The sequence below is a fragment of the Doryrhamphus excisus genome, chromosome 8 (genome assembly GCF_030265055.1).
Source record: "Doryrhamphus excisus isolate RoL2022-K1 chromosome 8, RoL_Dexc_1.0, whole genome shotgun sequence".
NCBI lineage: Eukaryota > Metazoa > Chordata > Actinopteri > Syngnathiformes > Syngnathidae > Doryrhamphus > Doryrhamphus excisus.
Genome location: NC_080473.1, coordinates 226,786 through 247,785, shown reverse-complemented (window position 1 = coordinate 247,785; position 21,000 = coordinate 226,786). Strand labels below are relative to the sequence as shown.

The following is a 21,000-nucleotide window of genomic DNA, read 5'->3' as shown; positions in this document are numbered from 1 at the left end:
CCACCACTATTCTTAACGATAGATAAGACACAATTAACTCGCACATCGTTTGTGTTCAAATTCACATTTCCCCTCAATGAACCACAGCTCCCCCAGCACTGGCAGCACTCATGTAGCCCCAGATCGTGACACTGCCACCACTATTCTTAACGATAGATAAGACACAATTAACTCGCACATCGTTTGTGTTCAAATTCACATTTCCCCTCAATGAACCACAGCTCCCCCAGCACTGGCAGCACTCATGTAGTCCCAGACTGTGACACTGCCACCACTATTCTTAACGATAGATAAGACACAATTTACTTGCACATCGTTTGTGTTCAAATTCACATTTCCCCTCAATGAACCACAGCTCCCCCAGCACTGGCAGCACTCATGTAGTCCCAGACCGTGACACTGCCACCACTATTCTTAACGATAGATAAGACACAATTTACTTGCACATCGTTTGTGTTGGAATTCACATTTCCCCTCAATGAACCACAGCTCCCCCAGCACTGGCAGCACTCATGTAGTCCCAGACCGTGACACTCCCACAACTATTCTTAACTATAGATAAGACACAATTTACTTGCACATTGTCTGTGTTCAAATTCACATTTCCCCTCAATGAACCACAGCTCCTCCATTGTCTGCAGCACTCATGCAGCCTCTGACCATGAACTTGATAATTAGATAATAATGTGTTGACTGATTTTCCGTGGCAAGTCTTGACTGCTATACAAGCTGTAAACTGCAAGTATAGCCAACGTTCTGTAGTATTGCTCCTAAACTATGAAGGTTGTACTGACGTTTGTTCGTGTCGTACACAATCCGGCAGAAGCAGCTGAATAAGCGTCAGTCTGTAGAAGTCCAGGGACTGTAATTCATGATCACGCATCGTTAATCCTGCTCAGGTATTCCCAGCAGAACACAAGCAGATGGAGATGAGAGCCAATCTGCCAAGAGTCGCCTCGACCGCCTCAGATCTTGTGTGCAGGTTGCGATAACCAAATGGAAAATCCAAAGTGGGAAACTTTGAATACACGTTAACTAGCTAGCTGATAGCAGAACGGCCCTCGGAATCCTGATGAAATCTTGTGCAGCGGTCGCTCGCATTCCGTTCTTGCCAGTTATCCGTGGGTCCCTATCCCGCCTCCTTTCAGCCATTTTCTTCTGCCAGGTATCGCCGCTCATTAAAAGTTAACATTCCCTCGCCAGCACAGACTTTAAAGGGCATCAAAAGCAGAACCTTTCTCTTGTGGCAGCTTGTTGCATGTGAACGGTCCATTCCTCCATTGGGTGGCTATTTGCTTATGGAACACAGCATCTGACCAGAGCACTGGCAGTGTCTCCTCTTGTTCCGTGGAAGCAAAGCGTCATTAAGCCTGAAAACATCGTTATTGACAAGCTTGCTTTTGTGTCCGCCGTCCCTGCAAAGCAACAGGAGTGCTTAAGACTTGCTTCCAGTGTCTCCAATGCACCCTTTGTCCCCGTTATCCTATGCCCCATGTTGTCTTGGTCCACTGTGTTCTTTTTGTTCCCAACATACCTTGTCCTTCACCTCTGTTCCATGTTCCGTGTCCTATATCTCCTTTGTCCCTCCTTTGTCATCCATGTGTTTGCCTTCCCTTTTTTTTCTGTTTCCTACATTCCCTCCATGCTGAGTATACTGGGTACCCTGGCATCTGCCACCATCACCCACTTCACTGGATGTCCCCAAAGTTGGTGTCTTCCATTGTTGGTTTGCCGTCTAATGTACTCTGCGTCCTTTGTGTCCCCCCTACCCTAACAAGCATTTGTTCCTAGTGTCTCATTGACCATCACATCATTTGTTTCCTGTCGTGTGTGTTTCCTTTGTCCTTAGTGTCTTCCATATTCCGTAGGTTCCCCATGTACCCTAATTACCCAGTGTCCATATTTTCCTTGGTTTGTCCCTAGTGTTCTTCTTGTCCTGTTAGCCATTGTTTCTAAAGTTTCTGTTTTCCATGGTCCCTTTGTTGCCTTTAGTTTCTTTTCTCTGTGTTTTCTCATGTTAGAGTTTCTTTATCAAGATAAATCAGCAGGTTTCCTTTTGATGATAGACAATATCCAACATAAGCGAGTGCATGGACCACCTGTGATGCATTTAAAGACAAAGCTCAGGTTTCTTATTTACAAAGTGATGCATTGTTCTCTTCCAACCATGACCTTACAAGGAGCCAGAATACTCTAATGTTTATTAGAGAGGAGCAAGACGCTTGCAGAGAAGGGCAGGGCTCGTACAAAACCAGGTATGACAGTGAGGGGAGTCATCCTATCTTTCTAGTAGTAGTCATAGTAGTGTTAGTAGTAGTTCTTTAAGGTGTCTCTGTCCCACACTGTCTGTCCTTGTTGAGCGCACACTTGTTATTTATTTGTGACTCCTGCATGTTCACCTCATGACCGGCTTCATATCCATCTCTCCACCTGTGTGTAGAAACATAGCAAAGCAGGCATTCCTAGAGACTTTACAGGACAACCTCATTGAGATGGACGTTCTGGCGTCCGCTCGCCACCAGGCCGCCTACAACGACGGGTAGGTTTGCATGTTTGTTGCGTTGCCTGCGCTATGTTTCCATCATATGTTTACATCCTCTGCTTTGTTCGGCACCTGTGTATCTGTGTGTGTGTATCTGTGTGTGTGTGTGTGTGTGTGTGTGTGTGATTCTTCGCTCGAGTAAAATCCGTCCCTGTGTAGTCCTTTATCGGATAATGAACCATAATCGCCAACTTAAATGGATGCTCAAAACAGACCCCGCATGTCCGATTGTGAGCTAGTGGGACGGCTTTATTTCTCCCAGCCAATCAGCAAAGACAAATAATGTCCCTGCAATGACACCCAGTGGAGCGCAGACCTGCTAAGGCGAAGAAGCCAAAAGGCAAACAGTGGTCAGTGTCTCCCTGCAGGCTTAGCGGCTAGTTTAATACCACGCCCGTGTTAGTTTAAACATCCAGCAGTAAATTGGAAGGTATTGAAGATCTTTGTGACTGCTGTTCCACCCCAGTCCTGTTGGAGGTGGCCTTCTGCATTAAAGCATGGAAGCCAAAAACCGAAGAAATACAACGTAACGTAATGCGGTTCTTTCCAAAGCTAAGAACACCTCTGCGTTATCGCGCCAGGATGGCATCCTCGATACATGGAAAAATGTATATTCATCCTGAATGCCAGCATTTTATAATCCAAAGTTTGAAAGCTCATCCCACCCACGCCACCACAAACATTGACAACAAAGGAAATAGGAATAAACTCAAATAAGAAAGAGTGCTTTCTCTTCATACAGTTTGGGTGTAGTGTCATATTTATCTAGGCCATTGTGCGGAATCAACTGTCTCAAAGAAACTGAAGCAAAATAGGGTGCAGTACTCGGCTACAACCAGCAGAGGTACTGTTGATTCTTTTCTCATATGCAATAACTCCAGAAAACGTTTTAGGAATCAAAATGTTTCTCTTAGAACAAAAAGCATATACAGTGGAACCTTGGTTAGCATCATTAAACCGTTCCAACATTTATATATTTCTCCAATTAGAGTCATACATGCATAAAACAATTTCACGTGCAAAAAATGATGAATGAAAATAACATTTAAGACGAGATTGTTGTCAACGATGCAATGTGGCATCAAGATCAACAGGTCTTAGCAAGCTAACAGCATGCTAACAACGATGTTTTGTGATAAGACGACACAACAAGACCTGTGCCAATGGAAAAACAGGCTAACTGAGGCGGACAGCAGCCGAGGTTCCATCGTGATGTCCCTGATGAGCGAATGCCGGCATACGTCACGGAACGTCCTCTACAGCCGCAACATCACTACAGCCCTTGTTAATATTGTCAGCTGGCATTCTTTTCGAGTTACACCAAACATGGCCGCCCTAAGTGCTCATGTGAGGCCGCCGCGTCCCGCCCCTCTACTTTAAAGCCACATGCTGTCAGCCGCGCCCGTCATCACACATCGTTATGTGACATTGAAGCACCTCCATTGGGGCGTCGCCTCTTGTAAATGTGGCCGTAAAGAGGCCTTGACAGCGGTGTGGCCGCCTCTGATGGCCACACCAGCCGTCTGTTCAGAGCGGGAATAAATCTGCTGGACCCTTCCCGCCGCCTCCACCGCCGCCTCCACCGCCGCCTCCACCGCCGCCTCCTCATATAGCGTTGCTCTCGCCTGGATGGCCCCGACGCCTGCTTCCCGGGAATAGCTCTGAATACGTAAAAACGAGCCGGCGAGTAGCGTGAATTGGATTTGGTATCGATCCGCCATTGCCACTGAGCAAAAGTCCAGAGTGCTTTATGACCCGCGCTAAAGTGGCAGCAGCGTTACTATGGCGACGGTACAGCGTGTGCTTGAGAACACAATCAGCTGTCGTCTTCATCATTCACACTGAATTATGTCGCCTCCCTCCAGGCACTTCCTGTTCAAGCCAGGTGGAACCTCGCCCATGTACTGCACCACGTCTCCGGGGTACCCGCTGACCTCCAGCACGGTGTACTCGCCTCCCCCGCGCCCCCTGCCCCGGAGCACCTTCTCCCGGCCGGCCTTCAGCCTGAAGAAGCCCTACAAGCACTGCAACTGGAAATGCGCCGCACTCAGCGCCATCCTCGTCTCCGTCACGCTGCTCTTCCTCCTGGCCTACTTCATCGGTGAGTGTCACGCCCCCTCAGGCTCCGCCCTCTCCCTTTTAAAACCTTCAAATTCATGAAGAAAAAGGTTGATTGAAGGGCAGTTGGAGAACCAAAATCAGTATTGTGCTAGCTTTCATGTGCTAATCTTCAGGTGTAAAGGGGGTGTGTGACATAAAGCATCCAGGCTAACACACTTATGCTATCATGGCGTCGCTGACGCTTGGTGACCAATGGTAGACATAAAGAATGGAAAGCCAATGGTCAAACATTTTGTTTGTAATATTGTGTTGCCATGGGAATGTTAAAGCTGCGCCAGTGTGCATGAATATGCCGCAAAGAGCTCTCGGTGTGAAGCAGCGCAGTTGCAACGAAGCTTATTATCTTTGCAAAGGCGTACCTTAAGATGACAACGTACGTATGCATGCTTGCGGTGCTGACATTGAAGGTGAATACACTCCAGCTCATTTACTGTACATCAGCGAGACAAATGAATTCTTCATTGAGGGCGTTTTGAATAGTTATTATGCCTTAGCAATCAAGGATGCTATCTTTTTCATTTTTGCTCTACCTTGAGGGCAAGCACACTCAAATCTGCATTAATAGTCATCCATTCTTTTTAAAAATTCATTATTTTGTCAAAAGATTATTAGCTGCTTTCGGGGCTGGCGGTGATTAGCCATAAATCTGCAAGCCTGGAAAAAAAAGTGTCTGAAAGTGGCTTTTGGGTTTAGTTGCTGGTGAGCTGGCCCGATGCCTCGTGATTGGGAGGTGTAATTTATGTGTAATTACACCTCCCAATAGTCCCAACATCTCCAGGTGCGGTGAACAAGCATCGCCCGCCCCGTGTCACCAATCAGCGGCCATTTTCAATCAAAGTGAAGTGCAGCTAATTGAGGAGGCTTGTAATTGGAGGACTGGAGGTGAGATGTCTAATGAAGCCAATTAGGTCTGATGACACACGGCGTGACCTGCACACGCTTCCCTTTGCTCACCCTTTCCTTTATTCACAAAGAAAAAGTCCAACATCAGCAAAACACATAAATAAAATCATAATCTGGAGAAATTTGACACATTATATCAGATATGTGTATTGTGGCAATATGATGGAATTATAACATAATACCCTTAAATCCCATAACATTAAAAATAGCATTGATATCTGCTCATAAAAAAAAAAAGCTGCAGTGAGGTGAGATTACCCGTACTGTGTGGGCAAGCCTGTGACATTAACGACCTGCCATAACTTCCCCTCAGCGCACATATAACTAACATTCACTTTAAGAGGACAGATGTTGTACCAGTTGCTCCAAGATGAGGGGAAACATTTGGAGAGCACACAAAGAACCTCATCAGCCACCTGAAACTCCAGCGGTGTGTGAAGAGAGACCTCCGTGGCATGACAGTGGCTGCTCGGAGCATGTGTCCGAATACAGTGCACCTTGCTGGGCCACAGCAGTTGGCTCCCCCCCTCTGTACTCTGGTTCTCCTGTAGTAGTCATTATATTTCATTAGGACTCATCAACACATCCTCATTTGTTCCTTCTTACCACTAGCTGTGCACTAACTACACTTCCACTGAAATAGTGAAAGTGATCACTTATAAGTCCATATTGGTCTTGAGAAAGCAGAACAATGAAGGTTAGTATCGGTTAGAAAATATGATTTCCTGTGGCAGAAAGCGCCTCAGGTTCTCTACCTTTTGGTTCTCGTCCAACGTTTCATTCATTTTGTACTGCTTATCCTTGCGAGGGTCGCAGGGATGTAGGAGCCTATCCCAGCTGTCTTCGGGCGAGAGGCGGGGTCCACCCTGGACTGGTGGCCAGCCAATCCCAGGGCACATATAGACAAACAACCATTCACACTCACATTCATACCTATGGACAATTTGGAGTCGCCAATTAACCTAGCATGTTTTTGGAATGTGGGAGGAAGCCGGAGTCAGCAGGAATTCATGATATATTTATATTTATATATATGTATATCAAATCAAATCAAATCAACTTTATTTGTAGAGCACTTTTCCTGCAAGGAGATGCGACACAAAGTGCTTTCCAGAATTAAAACAATTACCACAATTAAAAAGGAAAACAATGAAGAAAAAAGAAAGCCCCTCCTTCCCACCCTCCATACTAGACCCACACACACACACACGCAAGCACACAATCACCCACATTAGGGAGACATGGCATGGTACTGAGGAACAAGGAAACGCCACCTTTGGGGCCGTCCACACTGGGAGAAGCTGCAGGCCGTGCCATCGGAGGACCAGCACCCGGGCCCTCCGACTCCGTTAGACGGGCGGACCCCCACATTAAAAGGGAGGAACCCCCCAGCCGGCCGTGTCGAAGGGACCCAAGGATGGCACCCCCTCAGCATACCCAAACAGCCCCCAGTGTGGAGGACCCCCCTGAGGAAACACTGGAGCTGGAGCTAAAAACTAAGACCATAAAATAGGACTAAAAGATAAAACATAACACTGGAGTTAAAAACTGAAGATTAAGAGCATAAAATAGGACTAACAAGATAAAAACAAAACACTGAAGTTAAAAGGTGAAGAATAAGAACATAAAATAGGACTAAAAGGATGAAAACATAATAAAAGCTTAACAATATTAGTTAAAAGCCTGATTAAAAAGGTGCGTCTTTAATCTTCTTTTAAAAATATCAACAGTCTCCACAGTCCTGAGGCTCTCCGGCAGGCTGTTCCACAGGTGGGGGCCATAGTGGCTAAATGCTGCCTCACCGTGGGTTTTTGTTCTGGGTTTTGGTTTCGCTAAAAGGCCAGTGCCGGAGGACCGCAGGGACCGCGGGGGTTGATATGGTAAAAGCAGATCAGATAAATAAGAAGGGGCAAAGCCGTTAAGACATTTAAAAACCAGTAAGAGAATCTTAAAATCGATCCTGAAGCGGACGGGGAGCCAATGCAGCGACTTTAAAACCGGTGTAATGTGCTCCCGCCCTCTGGTCCTCGTCAGCACACGTGCGGCTGAGTTCTGTAATAATTGGAGATTTAAAATACTTTTTTTGGGAAGACCAGAGAGCAGGGCATTACAGTAATCTAAACGACAGGATATAAAAGCATGCATTAGCACCTCCGTGCTGGCCTGAGAGAGAAACGGGCGGACTCTGGCTATGTTCTTAAGGTGATAAAAACCTATTTTTGTTATATTTTTAATATGTGGGATAAAATTTAGCTCAGAGTCAAAAATCACGCCCAAATTTTTGACAGAGTCGGCTAGTTTAATATCCTGTAATTTTGGTAAAAGTTTCTCTCTCTGGCCTTCAGGACCTATGACTAAAACCTCAGTTTTGTCCTGGTTGAGCTGCAGGAAATTCTCTGCCATCCATGACTTAATGTCTACAATGCAGTTAAAAAGGGCATCAAGTGGCCCTGAGTCATCAGGAGACACGGCGATGTATAGCTGTGTATCATCAGCATAACTATGGAAGCTGATGCCGTGCCTCCTGATCACGTCCCCAAGGGGAAGCATGTACAGATTAAAAAGGAGTGGACCTAAGATTGAGCCTTGAGGAACCCCACATTCAATTTCATGGGTTCCTGAGGAACATGTATCCATACTTACATAAAAACATCGGCCTGTGAGATAAGAACAAAACCAGTTAAGAACAGTACCAGAGAGGCCGACCAGGTATCTAAGTCTATTTAATAAAATGTGATGGTCCACTGTATCAAAAGCAGAGCTTAGATCCAGTAGAACCAAGACTGTGAGGTTCTTGTTATCCAAATTCCACCTGATGTCGTTTAAAATCTTTACAAGTGCTGTCTCGGTACTGTGGTTCCTCCTAAAGCCAGACTGATGTTTCTCTAAAATGCTATTTCTGTTTAAAAAGTCATTAAGTTGGTAAAAAACCAGTTTTTCTAAAATTTTACTTAAAAACGGCAAGTTGGATACGGGTCGGTAATTATTAAGATTGTTGGGATCTAAATTGCTCTTCTTCAGAAGGGGCTTCACCACCGCTGTTTTGAAGGCGGTGGGGAAGACACCCGTCTGAAGAGAGCAATTCAAGATGTTTAAAAACTGCTCCTCAAAGAATCCATAAAGTGATTTTAAAAGTGATGTGGGAATTGGATCTAAAAGGCAGGTTGTTGGGCTTACTTGGGAGAAAACTCGACCAAGTGTCCTTGCATCAACCAGGGCAAAACTCTCCAGTCTCTCCTCAGGCAAGGACAACAGTCCAGGTGTGGTAACAGAAAAAACTTTCTGGGGTAACAGGCAGGATCTGATGTCCTTGATTTTAGTTCTGAAGTGGTCTGCAAAGTTTTCACAAAGATCGTCTGTTGGTGTCTTAAAAACTTTATTAAAATTTGTGCCTGTTAAAATATTAAAGGTGGAGAAGAGGAACCGGGGATTGTTTTTATGGTTGGAAATGAGTTGTGAGAAATGGGAAATTCGTGCCTTTTTTACTGTATTATTGTAGGTTTTGAGTTGTTGACATAAAATCTCGTAATGAACTGTCAATTTAGTTTTTCTCCATCTTCTCTCAGCACTCCTGCATTTTCTTTTCAGTTTATTGATCTCATCGTTATTTCTCCACGGGGGTGTAGGTTTCCTTTTTATTGTTTTTGTTACAAGTGGAGCTACTGAGTCCAGAGTTGACTTCAGTTTACTGTTAAAATTATCAACGATAAAATCACAAGGTGCAGGTAAAATTTCAGCAGGAGTGCTCTGTAAAATCTCAATAAAATTTGCAGCCACTTCAGAAGTTAGATAGCGTCTCCTCACTGTTCTCACCGGGGCCTCCTCCTGGTTAAAACTGGTGATGCTAAAAAATACACAGTAGTGGTCGGACATAGCCAGGTCAACAACAGAGGACACACCGATGGACAGGCCATGGGTTATGACCAGGTCCAGGGTGTGTCCTCTGTTGTGAGTTGGCTGTGTGACGTGCTGCTTAAAATCAAGACAATTTAAAAGGTTTAAAAACTCTCTGGATATTGGATCCGAGGTGTCATCAACATGTAGATTAAAATCACCAGATAATAAAATCCTGTTATAAGAAGTGTGAATGATTGATAAAAATTCCGAGAATTCACTAATAAAAGAACTAGAGTGATGGGGTGGTCTGTATACAGTGACACAAAGAATCGGAGGGCTGCTAAAAGTAAAGGCATGGTGCTCAAATGACTTGTAACTGTTAAAATACACTCCATTTGAGGTCAGTGAGTCATTTGTGATGGATGCCGTCCCACCTCCTCTTTTACCCTCTCTAGTAGAATATAAAAAATTAAAATTTGGTGGGCAGGCCTCAGTGAGAACAACGGATGCGTCAGTACCAAGCCATGTCTCAGTTAAAAGAAGACAGTCTAACTTATTATCTAAAATCATATCATTCATTAAAAAGGTTCTATTTAAAAGAGAGCGGACATTAAAAAGTGCTACATTGATGGTGACAGGTGGCTTGTTGATCATGGAGGTGGGGTATGGGTGTCTATTGAGTGGTCGGAGGTTATGAGGGTTCACAGGGTGAGTATGGCGGTGTCTGATGTGTCGATATAGTGTAATGATTACTGGAATGGAAGTAGTGTTGATGTAAGTTTGAGGTCCAAGTCCAGTATTATGTGTATGGTAGTCAGAGGTGGAACTGAGTGAATAGGAGCATGGACCTGGGGGACATCAATCAGAGTGGGACAGAGCAACAGGTGTGGGTTTGGGGATGATACCATGTTGAAGGCCAAAAGTCAGGTTGGATGAGAGCATGCGGGCACCTCCTCTGTTAAGATGAAGCCCGTCAGGTCCAAAGAGGTGTCGTCTCTCCCAGAAAACATCAAAGTTGTTGATGAAGCCGACGTGGTGGGAGTTGCAGGCAGAGGAGAGCCAGGTGTTGAGACTCAGCAGACGGCTGAATCTGCCGATCCCTCTGCCGCAGGTGGGGGTGGGGCCAGAAATAAAAACAGTCACTTTGGACTGTGAAATGGAATTAAAAAGGTGTCTAAAGTCCTGTTTTAAAAGTTCGGACTGTTGCCTGGCGATGTCGTTCGTACCTGCGTGGATAATAATCCTTTTCGCCTGCGGATGAGAGTTCAGGATGTCTGGTATTTTCCCGGTTACGTCGGAAACGGTGGCTCCGGGGAACGACAAAGTTAACGCCTCCCTCATGCGGACATGCCTCACAATGGAGTCCCCGATGACCAGGGTTGTCGGAGCGGCCGCTCGGTCTTCAGGGGAACAGGCCAGCTCAGCCACCCCACCACCCAAACCAGGGCCCCGTGTGTGATACCTCGCCAGGTGGGAAGAGCGGGACGAGTGGGACGAGTGGTGGCGCACCGCATCCCTCACGAGCTGCTTACGCCGAGTTGCGTATATATTTATATATATATTTATATATGGTATATTTATTAATGATGCAGACTTATTTCTGCTGTCTTCCTGTCCATGTTCACGTGGAAGCAGCCATGATTAAGTAATAACATTTGGATGCGATACATCTTCACAATCCGCATTTTCTCTTTGATAATTGGAGTCACTGATATGAGCCGTCACATCCTCTTTTCAAGTGTCGTCACATCAGACGAGAGCGGAGGAAGGATATTCTGGCGGAGGAGCGCCGGCGAGGAGTCTTTGCACCGCAGTGTCCGTGTTGTGTGTAATCGGCACACGGTGAAAGGAGGCCACGACATGTGCTCGGAAACACTTGACGGGTCAGCGGCTTGTCTCCGTCATCTCGTTACAAGTGTCTTGTTAGTCCTACAAGCCTCCTCCTGGCGTTACTGCCCAGTTTGTAACATAGAGGACATGAGTTGGCCGGCAGGGTCCGGGCCTCTGCATGTGACAAATATTCGAGGTAAATCTTTAAAGATGGGACGACTCATGTGCCATCCCGGGCCTCGGGGACAGATGGATGAAGAATGGGTCCCACAAAGATGGCATTAGTAGGACACTTGGAACGACACACCCCACCCTGCCTGGTGACTTTGGAAAGTGTGTTTTTCCAGCGACACACTTTCCCCCCCGTTTGGGGTTGAAGCACAAATCAAAAGAAGCGCCTTTGTGCATCTTCCACTACCACAAAGTCTTCTGTTGCTTGGTTGGCTGTCCTTTGTGCCCATTTTCCACATTCTCTTGGATTCTATATCACTGCACCGGACCCTTACTGGAATACCGAGACGGAACTTTGTCACAATTTTGACACTTTATAAAACAAAGAAAGAAAAGCTCATGGAAAAACACCCCATGGTGTAACTCTTCTACACCTGAAGCGCTACACACAAAATGTGTGAAAACTTGCACCCCCATTGTGTTACCTGTGCTATTGTTTTGATGACAAATGCACCACATGGTGGCGCTGTTATTAAAACCTGAAGTGGACCCCACATGGCGTCAGCGTAATGTGCAGCAATACAGACTTCCTGTCAAAAGAAAGGAAGACTTTGTGATGGTTATTTAACGCTGCTCTGTATTTGAGCACATTTCACAGAAATGAATGAGTGTAATGATGAAGTAGGAGAAAAGGAAAAAGAAATGAATAATGTGTTCATTACTTGAAGAGCTTAAGAGAGGCAACAAACCAATCAAATGTCTGCATTGAGTTTCTGGGCTTTTTTCTGCTGACTGCTGAATTCCAATTTTTTTGTTTTTTTTGCCTTAGTAAGCTGGTCCTGTCCATTCTGGTATTGGTGATCTGTCACCCCCCCCTCGTTCCACCTCCGTGCCACCACAGTGACCATTGTAGCAGAGGACATTTCTTTTGTCGACCTTGTAAAATATCAGCATGAGTTCACATTGAAATAGCCTTTGTGTGTCCCTGCTGTGTTGCCATTCTCCCTTTTCAGCCCCAGTTTGGGGGGGGGGGGGAGTTAATCAGCTTGGAGCTCTGAGAAGGCAGTATGACAGGGGAGGGGGTGCTGGGGTCTGTGCCAAAGGTGGGAGGCAGATGTTGTCGCTGGAGGTCAGCGTGGCGTTCAGATGCCACAGCTGAGGGGAAGCTGCCATTAACCATCAAGGCTTGTGTTCCTCCATCAAGGAAGTTGTGGGTTGACTTCCTGTTCCTGGCAGGAGTGCTTTCCACTTTTTAGTCACATGATATTCTCATCCAGTATTCTGTTTAGATGCAGGAATGTTGGAGCCTATCCTTGCTAACTTCAACTCACCATTTCCTTGTCGGGTCAAATACTGCACAGACGTTAAGTAGGAAAGTCCATCCATCCATCCATCCATCCATCCGTCTGTCCATTCGTTCATCCTTCCATCCGTCTGTCTGTCCATCCATTCGTTCGTCCTTCCATCCATCCATCCTTCTGCCCGTCCATCCATCTCTCTGTCCGTCCATCCATCTGTCCATCCATCGCCTTCCGCTTAGGTTGGGCTGAGGGATCAGCAGCGTCTTTTGGTTGACTTCCTGTTTGCCTCCATCTACAGTGTCAGACGACTGGATGATGACGTTCCACAAACATGAAGGCATTTGTGGAGTTGTGGTACCCATGATGCCTTTCTTGTCTTCCAGCCATGCACCTTTTGGGCCTGAACTGGCACCTGAAGCCCACGCAAAGACAGATGTATCACGTGACGGAGGACAACACAAGCGGTCTGCCTTTACCCACAGACCTGAGCCTGGGCCCGCTCGGCAACACGGGCCTGGAAGTACCTGATCGCCGGGGCAAAGACGACAGTAAGTGACGTTGGCTTTTAAGCGTTTTATCGCGCCGGCGCAGGCAAAAAGTTGCGATGTAAAGTCTGCTGGTGACATTTGCGGCCACTCGCTGGTTGTTTTTGTGGCCCCCGGGGGCCTCTGTGGTCTGTGGCGAGATCTGCATTGTAATCCTACGAAAGTTGTCATCAGCGAGGAAAGCTTTATTTGTTCCTGGAGGGAGAATATGGAACCGCTTCAGGGAGCGAGTGTCCCGGGGCAGTCAGAGGGGGGCGGGATTAGCCGCTCCCCCTCCACAACGGATGCCATCCTTTCATCTCCCCGCCCGGACCGCCGTGCCTGGCAGCCAAAGAAAGCATGTGCTCGCCCCACGGTGCCGACTGACTCCAAGAAAGTTTGCCTGCTTCCTTCTATTCTCTGCAGCAAATGGGCCAAAATGTCGCCGTGTGATTTGCCAGTGGCGGCCCACAGAAGCTAGAGAATGGGGTCATTACCATATAGATGGATCCAGCAGTTGTCTTTTTTCATTCAGCACATGGCAGAAAAGTGTGTTTAGCGAGGGCGGCAGCGGCTGAGCTCAGACCTTTGGCTGTTAGGGAAATCAATAGCCGTACTTTTTTGAATAAGTCTCATTCTGGGACGCTGTCAGCATTAACTACGACAAGCTGGATCCGTCTTGTCTTGGCCTTGCAAAACAATCAGTACTTTCACATGCAGCTAAAGAAAATCAACATTTTGTATTATTACTCAACTGTGACGCCAAGAGCACTACTTTGTCACCAGATAGCCTCTTTGCCTATGTTGGGTTGGTAGACAGATAGATAGATACCCAACCTTTTTGGACCCACGGACCCACAAACCTCCTATGTATTATAGTATTACCAGTGCATACAACTAAGGCAGGCCCAGCATGACATGCCAAAAGGAATCTAGTCTCTCCATCACCATCAGTACGAGCCGGAACTTGTGAATTAGCTTGAGGTTGTGCACACAAATGTGCACATTAGCACTCAATACCGTCATGAAACACTTCCTTCATGCATTCCCACAAGCTGTCGGTTTTTGGGAACAAGTATGATCCAAGGGTGGTTGGCGGGAGGGGGTGCTCTGGCATGAAGGACCCGATACGACCACAGTATATTGCGTTTAGGCTGCACGGTGACCAAGTGGTTAGCATGCAGGCCACACAGCTAGGAGACCTGAGTTTGATTCCACCCTCGGCCATCTCTGTGTGGAGTTTGCATGTTCTCCCCGTGCATGCGCGGGTTTTCTCCGGTTTCCTCCCACATTCCAAAAACATGCTAGGTTAATTAGCCACTCCAAATTGTCCATAGGTATGAATGTGAGTGTGAATGGTTGTTTGTCTATATGTGCCCTGTGATTGGCTGGCGACCAGACTAGGATGCCCGAAGATAGCTGGACTAGGCTCCAGCACCTCCCGCGACCCTCGTGAGGATAAGCGGTAGAAAATGAATGAATTAAATATTCCAAGTCCGCTGCGGGCCGCACCTTGGACACCCGTGGACTACCCCAAAGCATGTGGGATGTAGCGTTTGCATGACGGTTGACATCCTTGCTGTGATTGGGCGGTCTATTATGAATGGTGGCGCTAGCAAGCTGGTCTGCACCGACGAAACAGATGTTGCCGGTTTCCACCACAGAGTCCAACGTGCAGCATATGGAGCCTTTTCGGCTTCCAGATCCTTCTCAAATATAATTACAGCTCTCACTTTTATTACTGTAGGTTCAATTACGAGTGTACAACATTTTGTAGCGCCATATGTTCAACCTTTTAATGCCATTTCCCTGACATGTCGTTACTTGACGGAAAAGCTCTCTGAAACGCTTCGATTAAAAAGCAACAAGCAGCAGAAACATGAAGGAAACGGCTCCATTTCCTAATGAGAAAACGTCAAGCTGTGAAGTCATTAAACCTCGGTGATGCTGGAGCACGTCTTCTTTTATTTTTCATGGACCGTACAGACGCTAGAATCCCTTCAGGCCTCACAATTAACTGTGTGTTGTGTCTGCCCGGCGGCAGGCAAAGTGGACATCTCCTTCCCTGATGACAGCTACATCGACATGGGCGAGATCGACGTGGGCCGCAAGGTCGCGCAGCAGATCCCGCCCGGCGTCTTCTGGAGGTCGCAGATCTTCGTGGACCACCCCATGTACCTGAAGTTCAACGTGTCGCTCAGCAAGGATGCCTTGGTGGGGGTCTACGGGAGGAGGGGCCTGCCCCCGTCTCACACTCAGGTGGCGGCTCGCTTTCTTCCATCTTTTTCTGGGATGTGTGCGTATCTTCCAGAAATGTCCTAGAAAAAGTTGAAAATATGTCAACTGCACGCGTGTGATTCCTGTCGCATTTTTATTGCATAAAATATCATTTTCATGACATATAACAGCATTTTGGGGCAGGATGTTCAGTTTTTCATTATTTCATAATAAGAAGAATAAAAACCACTTCTATCACTCTACCTTAATAATACCAGGACGTCCTTAACATGGTGGTGCTCGGGCCCTAATAATACCAAGACGTCCTTAGAATGGTGGTGCTTGGACCCTCATCATGCCGAAATGACCTTAGCATGGTGGTGCTCGGTCCCTAATAGTAAGAGGGTTTTAACATGGTGGTGCTCGGTCCCTAATAGTAAGAGGGTTTTAACATGGCGGTGCTCGGGCTCTAATAATACCAAGACGTCCTTTAAATGGTGGCGCTTGGACCCTCATAATGCCGAAATGACCTTAGTATGGTGGTGCTCGGTCCCTAATAATTAGAGGGTTTTTCGCATGGCAGTGCTCTGGCCCTAATAATAAGAGGGCCCTTCCACGGCGGTGCTCGGGCCCTAATAATAGGAGGGAGAATAGAGAAAGGTAGGTTATTTCTGGCAGGTCGCCATGAATAAATGACTGCGTTTTATGAAAATAATAATTATGATAGCACATCTGTTAAAAGCAGCATTTTCAGTGTAGCTTTGTTTGTTGTGTAATAAAGACGTGATTTATGACGTTACAAAGGAGCATTACTCTTGGTGTGTTTCCAACAATGTCTGCATATTGAAGGCTTTTTTCCCGCTTTGCAGCAGAATATAAATTGCGATATTGTTAGATGCGAGTTCATGAAGCTTCGTAGCAGATGATAAATCACCTTCTTTGTTAGGCAAAGGATTTAGCGGAAATTTCCTTGCAGGTTGGCTTAGGTTTGGTGGATGCGTCACGGAAAAGAGCCAATCCTCCCAGGCTGGTGGAGGGAAATTTCCCATGTAGCGTACGTGCGGCGTGCGGGGGAGATGTTTATTATGAATCCTAACTGCTGCTTTCATTTCCGTCTTTGCTGCTTAAGACGCCTAACCTGCCGCTAGTCCTTCCTCAGGCCGACTTCCTCCTGCCTGGAAGTTTGGCAGGTGGAGATTCTTAGCTGTTGTCTGGCAGATGATGGACGTGAAAAGGGTCTTCAATGTTCCTCATGGAGACCTCTTGCATAAACGCTTGTGGTGAATAATGCCATGATAATAAATTGTAAAAATCATCCTTTCTTTATAAATGACATCTGATGTGTTCTGTTAGCATATAGCACTATGTAGCTAAGTAGCTACATAGAAAGGTCAAAATACCAAGCACATGCTAAGTGTTTTTGATGGAAATGCTCATGAAATCGTGTATTCTTGATGGGAGAGAAGGACTGTGATCATTCATCACATGTAACTAGCTTGCCTGCTGCTAGCGAAAGGCTAACTTATTCATGCCAAGCAAATGACAGCGAGTTCGAGAGCATGGCGTCTCACATGTCATACTTCATGGCGTCATTCTATCCACTCACGTGGTGTGTCTCGTCCGCAGTTTGATTTTGTGGAGCTTCTGGACGGCCGACGGCTCCTGGCCCACACCCCCCCTGGCCTGGAGGGGCCCGCCGCCCTGCAGAGGAGTCTGGCTCCCGTCAGCACGCACGACACGGGCTTCATCCAGTACGTGGAGTCCGGCATCTGGCACCTGGCCGTCTACAACGACGGCAAAGACGCGGAGACTGTCTCCTTCCTCATCACCGCCATCGGTAAGCAATTTTTGGAAAAGCCATATGATGAAACTTTATTTCAAGATGTGTAGCGAAGCCTGGATTTGAATCCCAATGGGTGCTAATGTACAGCACATGGGGGGGTCATCTTGCTCAGGGCAGATCAGAGATCCAATCATGTCAAAGATGTGACTGTGACTTTATTCTTGTAGCGTTATCGCTTTGTTTCTCACAATATTACATCTTTTCTTGAATATTTCAATGATATGCGACTAAAATATGTTCTTTTTCCGCATCATATTCCATTATACTTGTCAAATGAAACAATGAAAGCGTGATGCAAGTGTAAAAATAAGTGAAGTTGTAGTCCACGTTAGCTAAGAATCCACGCTATTCCTCCCCTCGTGGAAGGTCAACCAAGGTGAAGATGAATATGAAAATGAGGACATGAGTCATCCTACTATGATCCCCTAAGGAGGCCAAACATCCTCATGAGCCAATCAGGGGGTCCAGCTTGTGGGGGTCATTAGTGTGAAGGCATGATTGTACACTCAAGTACTTTTTTTTTTTTGATTTGCTCCAGTTTTCATCAATGACTCATGGAGGCGCTTGGTCTTAGGGTCTATCCATCCTTTCAACAACATCAATAACCTAATCCCACACAGAGTGGACGCCAGTTGTTGTCAATCTGCCAAGACAATAACATCTCAGGAGGTTTCCGTGTGGATGTGAGCCTCAGTTAGCCGCCTCATCCTCCTCTGATTTGCGGCAGCAAGGTGCGAAGGATGGCGTCAGGGGGGTGTCGGCTTTCACGGCCACGGTGGCTGGGTGCTTTAATTAAAAGCTCCTGGGCCAGAGTCCATATGTGACACACGGAACAGGATGGATAGGGATCTGTCCTTGGAGCCAGACCGGGAAAAAAAAACACCACCACCCATTGCGGCAGACGTAGATGGAATTCAATATTTCTGATATGATATGACACGTTGGCGTGTTTACTTTGCTTATTTCTTTTCTTTCCCAAGTCCGGCCCAAAGGCCTGTGACTGCAGTGGGAAGGGATGCGCTGGACTGGGAGGGATTAGTCAGAGCCTCACTTGCTGCTCCACTTGCTTTCCCATGTGTGCCATCATGAAGGCAAATAATGGACATGACACCACCTCTCACCCGCCCTATAGCAGAAGATGCTACACATATCTGTCAGTTAGCTACAGACATAGCAATTCATTTCCTTTTTTTAAACATTCATTTACCCTTCTAGTTTCTCTGTGATGGTTGGGGAAACAATCAAGCTCACAAAACCTTATCAGTCACCTGAAACGTTTGAAAAGAGGTTTGCCAGAGACCTCCATGGCGTCACAGTTGCTGCTCGGGGCATGTGCCCAAATGCAGCGCACCTTGCTGGGCCCAAGCATTTGTGTCCGTTATATCAGTGACATGGATGTAGTATGAAAGGTTGAAATGAAAAGTGAAGATGGTGAGGACTTAATGGCTCCAAAACAGTCGCTAGGAGACCCCCCTATCCTAGCTACTGTTTTCTGTTTTGACTCGCAGTCCTGTAGAGCGTGAAGACATTTGTCCTCGCTGCCTGGTGCCTGACACGGATGCCGGCAGTACACCGGGGTCGGGGGGGGGGGGGGGTCTCCCCTCCGCAGCTATCATTCAGATGTGCCGGGCATTCTCTCGAGTGTGCGGGAAGGCGCTGATTAAAACACGCACGGCACACTCCTTCCTTCCCGTCCATCCTCGCGGGGGCGGCGGGTGGGGGTTGGTTTGTGGGGACGCCTTCAATAGTTAGCGCCCCCTGATACGCAGGGTAATGAATTTCAATGAAGGCCCTGCTTGAATGGCTGATTTATGCGTGGAGTGTGCGGCTGAGAGATATTCATGGCTTCCCTTTCGCCTTTTCCCCGCTGAGGGAAACACAAGCAGCAGACATGGAAAATGTTCCCAATTCATAATCGGCCATTAAATACGATGGCGGCAGCGTCCAAATCCCATCACCATTTCTGTACATGCATGCGGGCTTGTGTGTTTAGTCCAGGGGTCTCAAACTCAATTTACCTGGGGGCCACTGGAGCTAGGGTCTGGGCAAGGCTGGGCCGCATCAGGTTTTCCAAAAAAAAACAAAAAACGCATTTAATAAAAACAGAAAAAAATATACAAACTTTTTTTGTGCTTTGGTTCCGATTTTCTACAAGAAAAGCTCTGATAAAACATTCCACTGTTCTCAAATATCTTACTTTTTATTTTTATACACAAAATAAGATGAAAAATAAATAAACAAATCAAGAATAAAGAAAATCAATCAATCAGTAATAAATAAATATAATAATAATAATAAAAGGGCAAATAATAAAAACTTAAGAAAGCACATATAGTTGGTGGGTAGACAAATGATTTTTTTCATATTAAAATGAACAAAGCATTATTAGAGCCCTGTAGACATGACAAAACACGACTATAGTCACATTTATACTCTTTTTATTTACAACATATTGCGCAACTGCAGGGTCTTGAGACACATGCTAACTCGCAAACTAGAGAGCTAGCGACCTAAACGGTAGCCTTCAAGTTATTTCCTTTCAACTTAAATAGCCAAAAACTTACCACTTCCACACGGATAGGGAGGATAACTATTAACAGTTATTTAACCTTTAACATGAACATGAATCAAACGTAATAATTATTTCTGGGTACATGATACCATACAGCATCCATATCAAACTTGCGCGGGCCGCACTAACATTAAACTTTCATATCAAGGCGGGGGCCTCAAACTAGTGTCGTGCGGGCCACAGTTGGCCCGCGGGCCGCGTGTTTGAGACCCCTGGTTTCGGCGCTGATGATGGAGACATGTGCTTCTTGTAAACCACCTGATTGAATCCATTGATTTGTCGGTAAAATGGTCTGTCCCATTACTTTTGTCCAGCAACTTCGCCGTGCATATGTCTAAGCCAGGCAGATCTCCTGCATAATTGCACCCGTGGGAAGACATTTTGTGTGGCGTGCACTTCATTTTCGTACTCTCACACACACACACACACACGTCTGTACATACAACAGGCACTAGATGTTCTTTTCAGACTTCATCTTTTCTTCAGCGCCCTGAGAAAAGTCCCCCCGTGCTCCCGAGCACAAAAGCATCATCATGGAGGCTCGCCGCTCACGTCTATCTGCGAGCCGCCTCGCCGTCCGTCTTTGTCTCTCCTCACCGTGCCTCGCTTTGCATCCTCGCTGATGATTGACTCTCCCGAGGAACGGCAATCTGCAGCTCACGTTTCCACTGTTCTTTTGTGCGGCACAAGAGATTCTTTGTCCGCCAAAGTTGCGCCCGGGAGGCCTCTTGGCCCGCCTGAAGGCGAGGGAACGAGACCGGAGGTTTTGCAGTCGAACGGATCCGCTAAGAGGCCGTGTAAGCAGCCTTGTGTTGCTGCGCCGACACCGCTGGCGCCTGATTTTACTTCAACATGCTGGGAGGCTCCATTGCCTGATGTGCCTGATGGATCATTGCATCATCGCAAAGATGGCTGGACCGCAAAACAGGCGCTTGTCGTATCGAAAAACATCTGCATTGTTGCCTCCATACTACACTGTATTCATTCTTTGCTATTTAAATCAAAGATTAAAAGAAACAGATAATGATGTCAATATTGAATAAAGTAAGATTCATTAAAGTTAAAGTTTTTAAACATACATTCAGTGTGTACTCTGCATACAGTATACTATGTACAGTATGTACCTATACATATACGGT

At 46.4% G+C, this 21,000-nt stretch overlaps 1 protein-coding gene across 11 annotated transcripts in view; it reads left to right on the top strand.

Moving 5' to 3' along the window:
- tenm4 (teneurin transmembrane protein 4) overlaps positions 1–21,000 on the top strand; it is a 156,639-nt gene that overhangs the window by 61,640 nt on the left and 73,999 nt on the right. For 5 of the 11 annotated variants that reach the window (XM_058080913.1, XM_058080907.1, XM_058080906.1 and 2 more), the window contains 6 exons: positions 2,181–2,255; positions 2,441–2,539; positions 4,408–4,643; positions 13,089–13,253; positions 15,274–15,488; positions 17,073–17,283. In XM_058080913.1, the coding sequence (XP_057936896.1) occupies positions 2,181–2,255; positions 2,441–2,539; positions 4,408–4,643; positions 13,089–13,253; positions 15,274–15,488; positions 17,073–17,283 (1,001 nt within the window). The remainder of the gene's footprint in view (positions 1–2,180; positions 2,256–2,440; positions 2,540–4,407; positions 4,644–13,088; positions 13,254–15,273; positions 15,489–17,072; positions 17,284–21,000) is intronic. The other 6 variants (XM_058080915.1, XM_058080914.1, XM_058080912.1 and 3 more) reach the window with 3 other exon arrangements.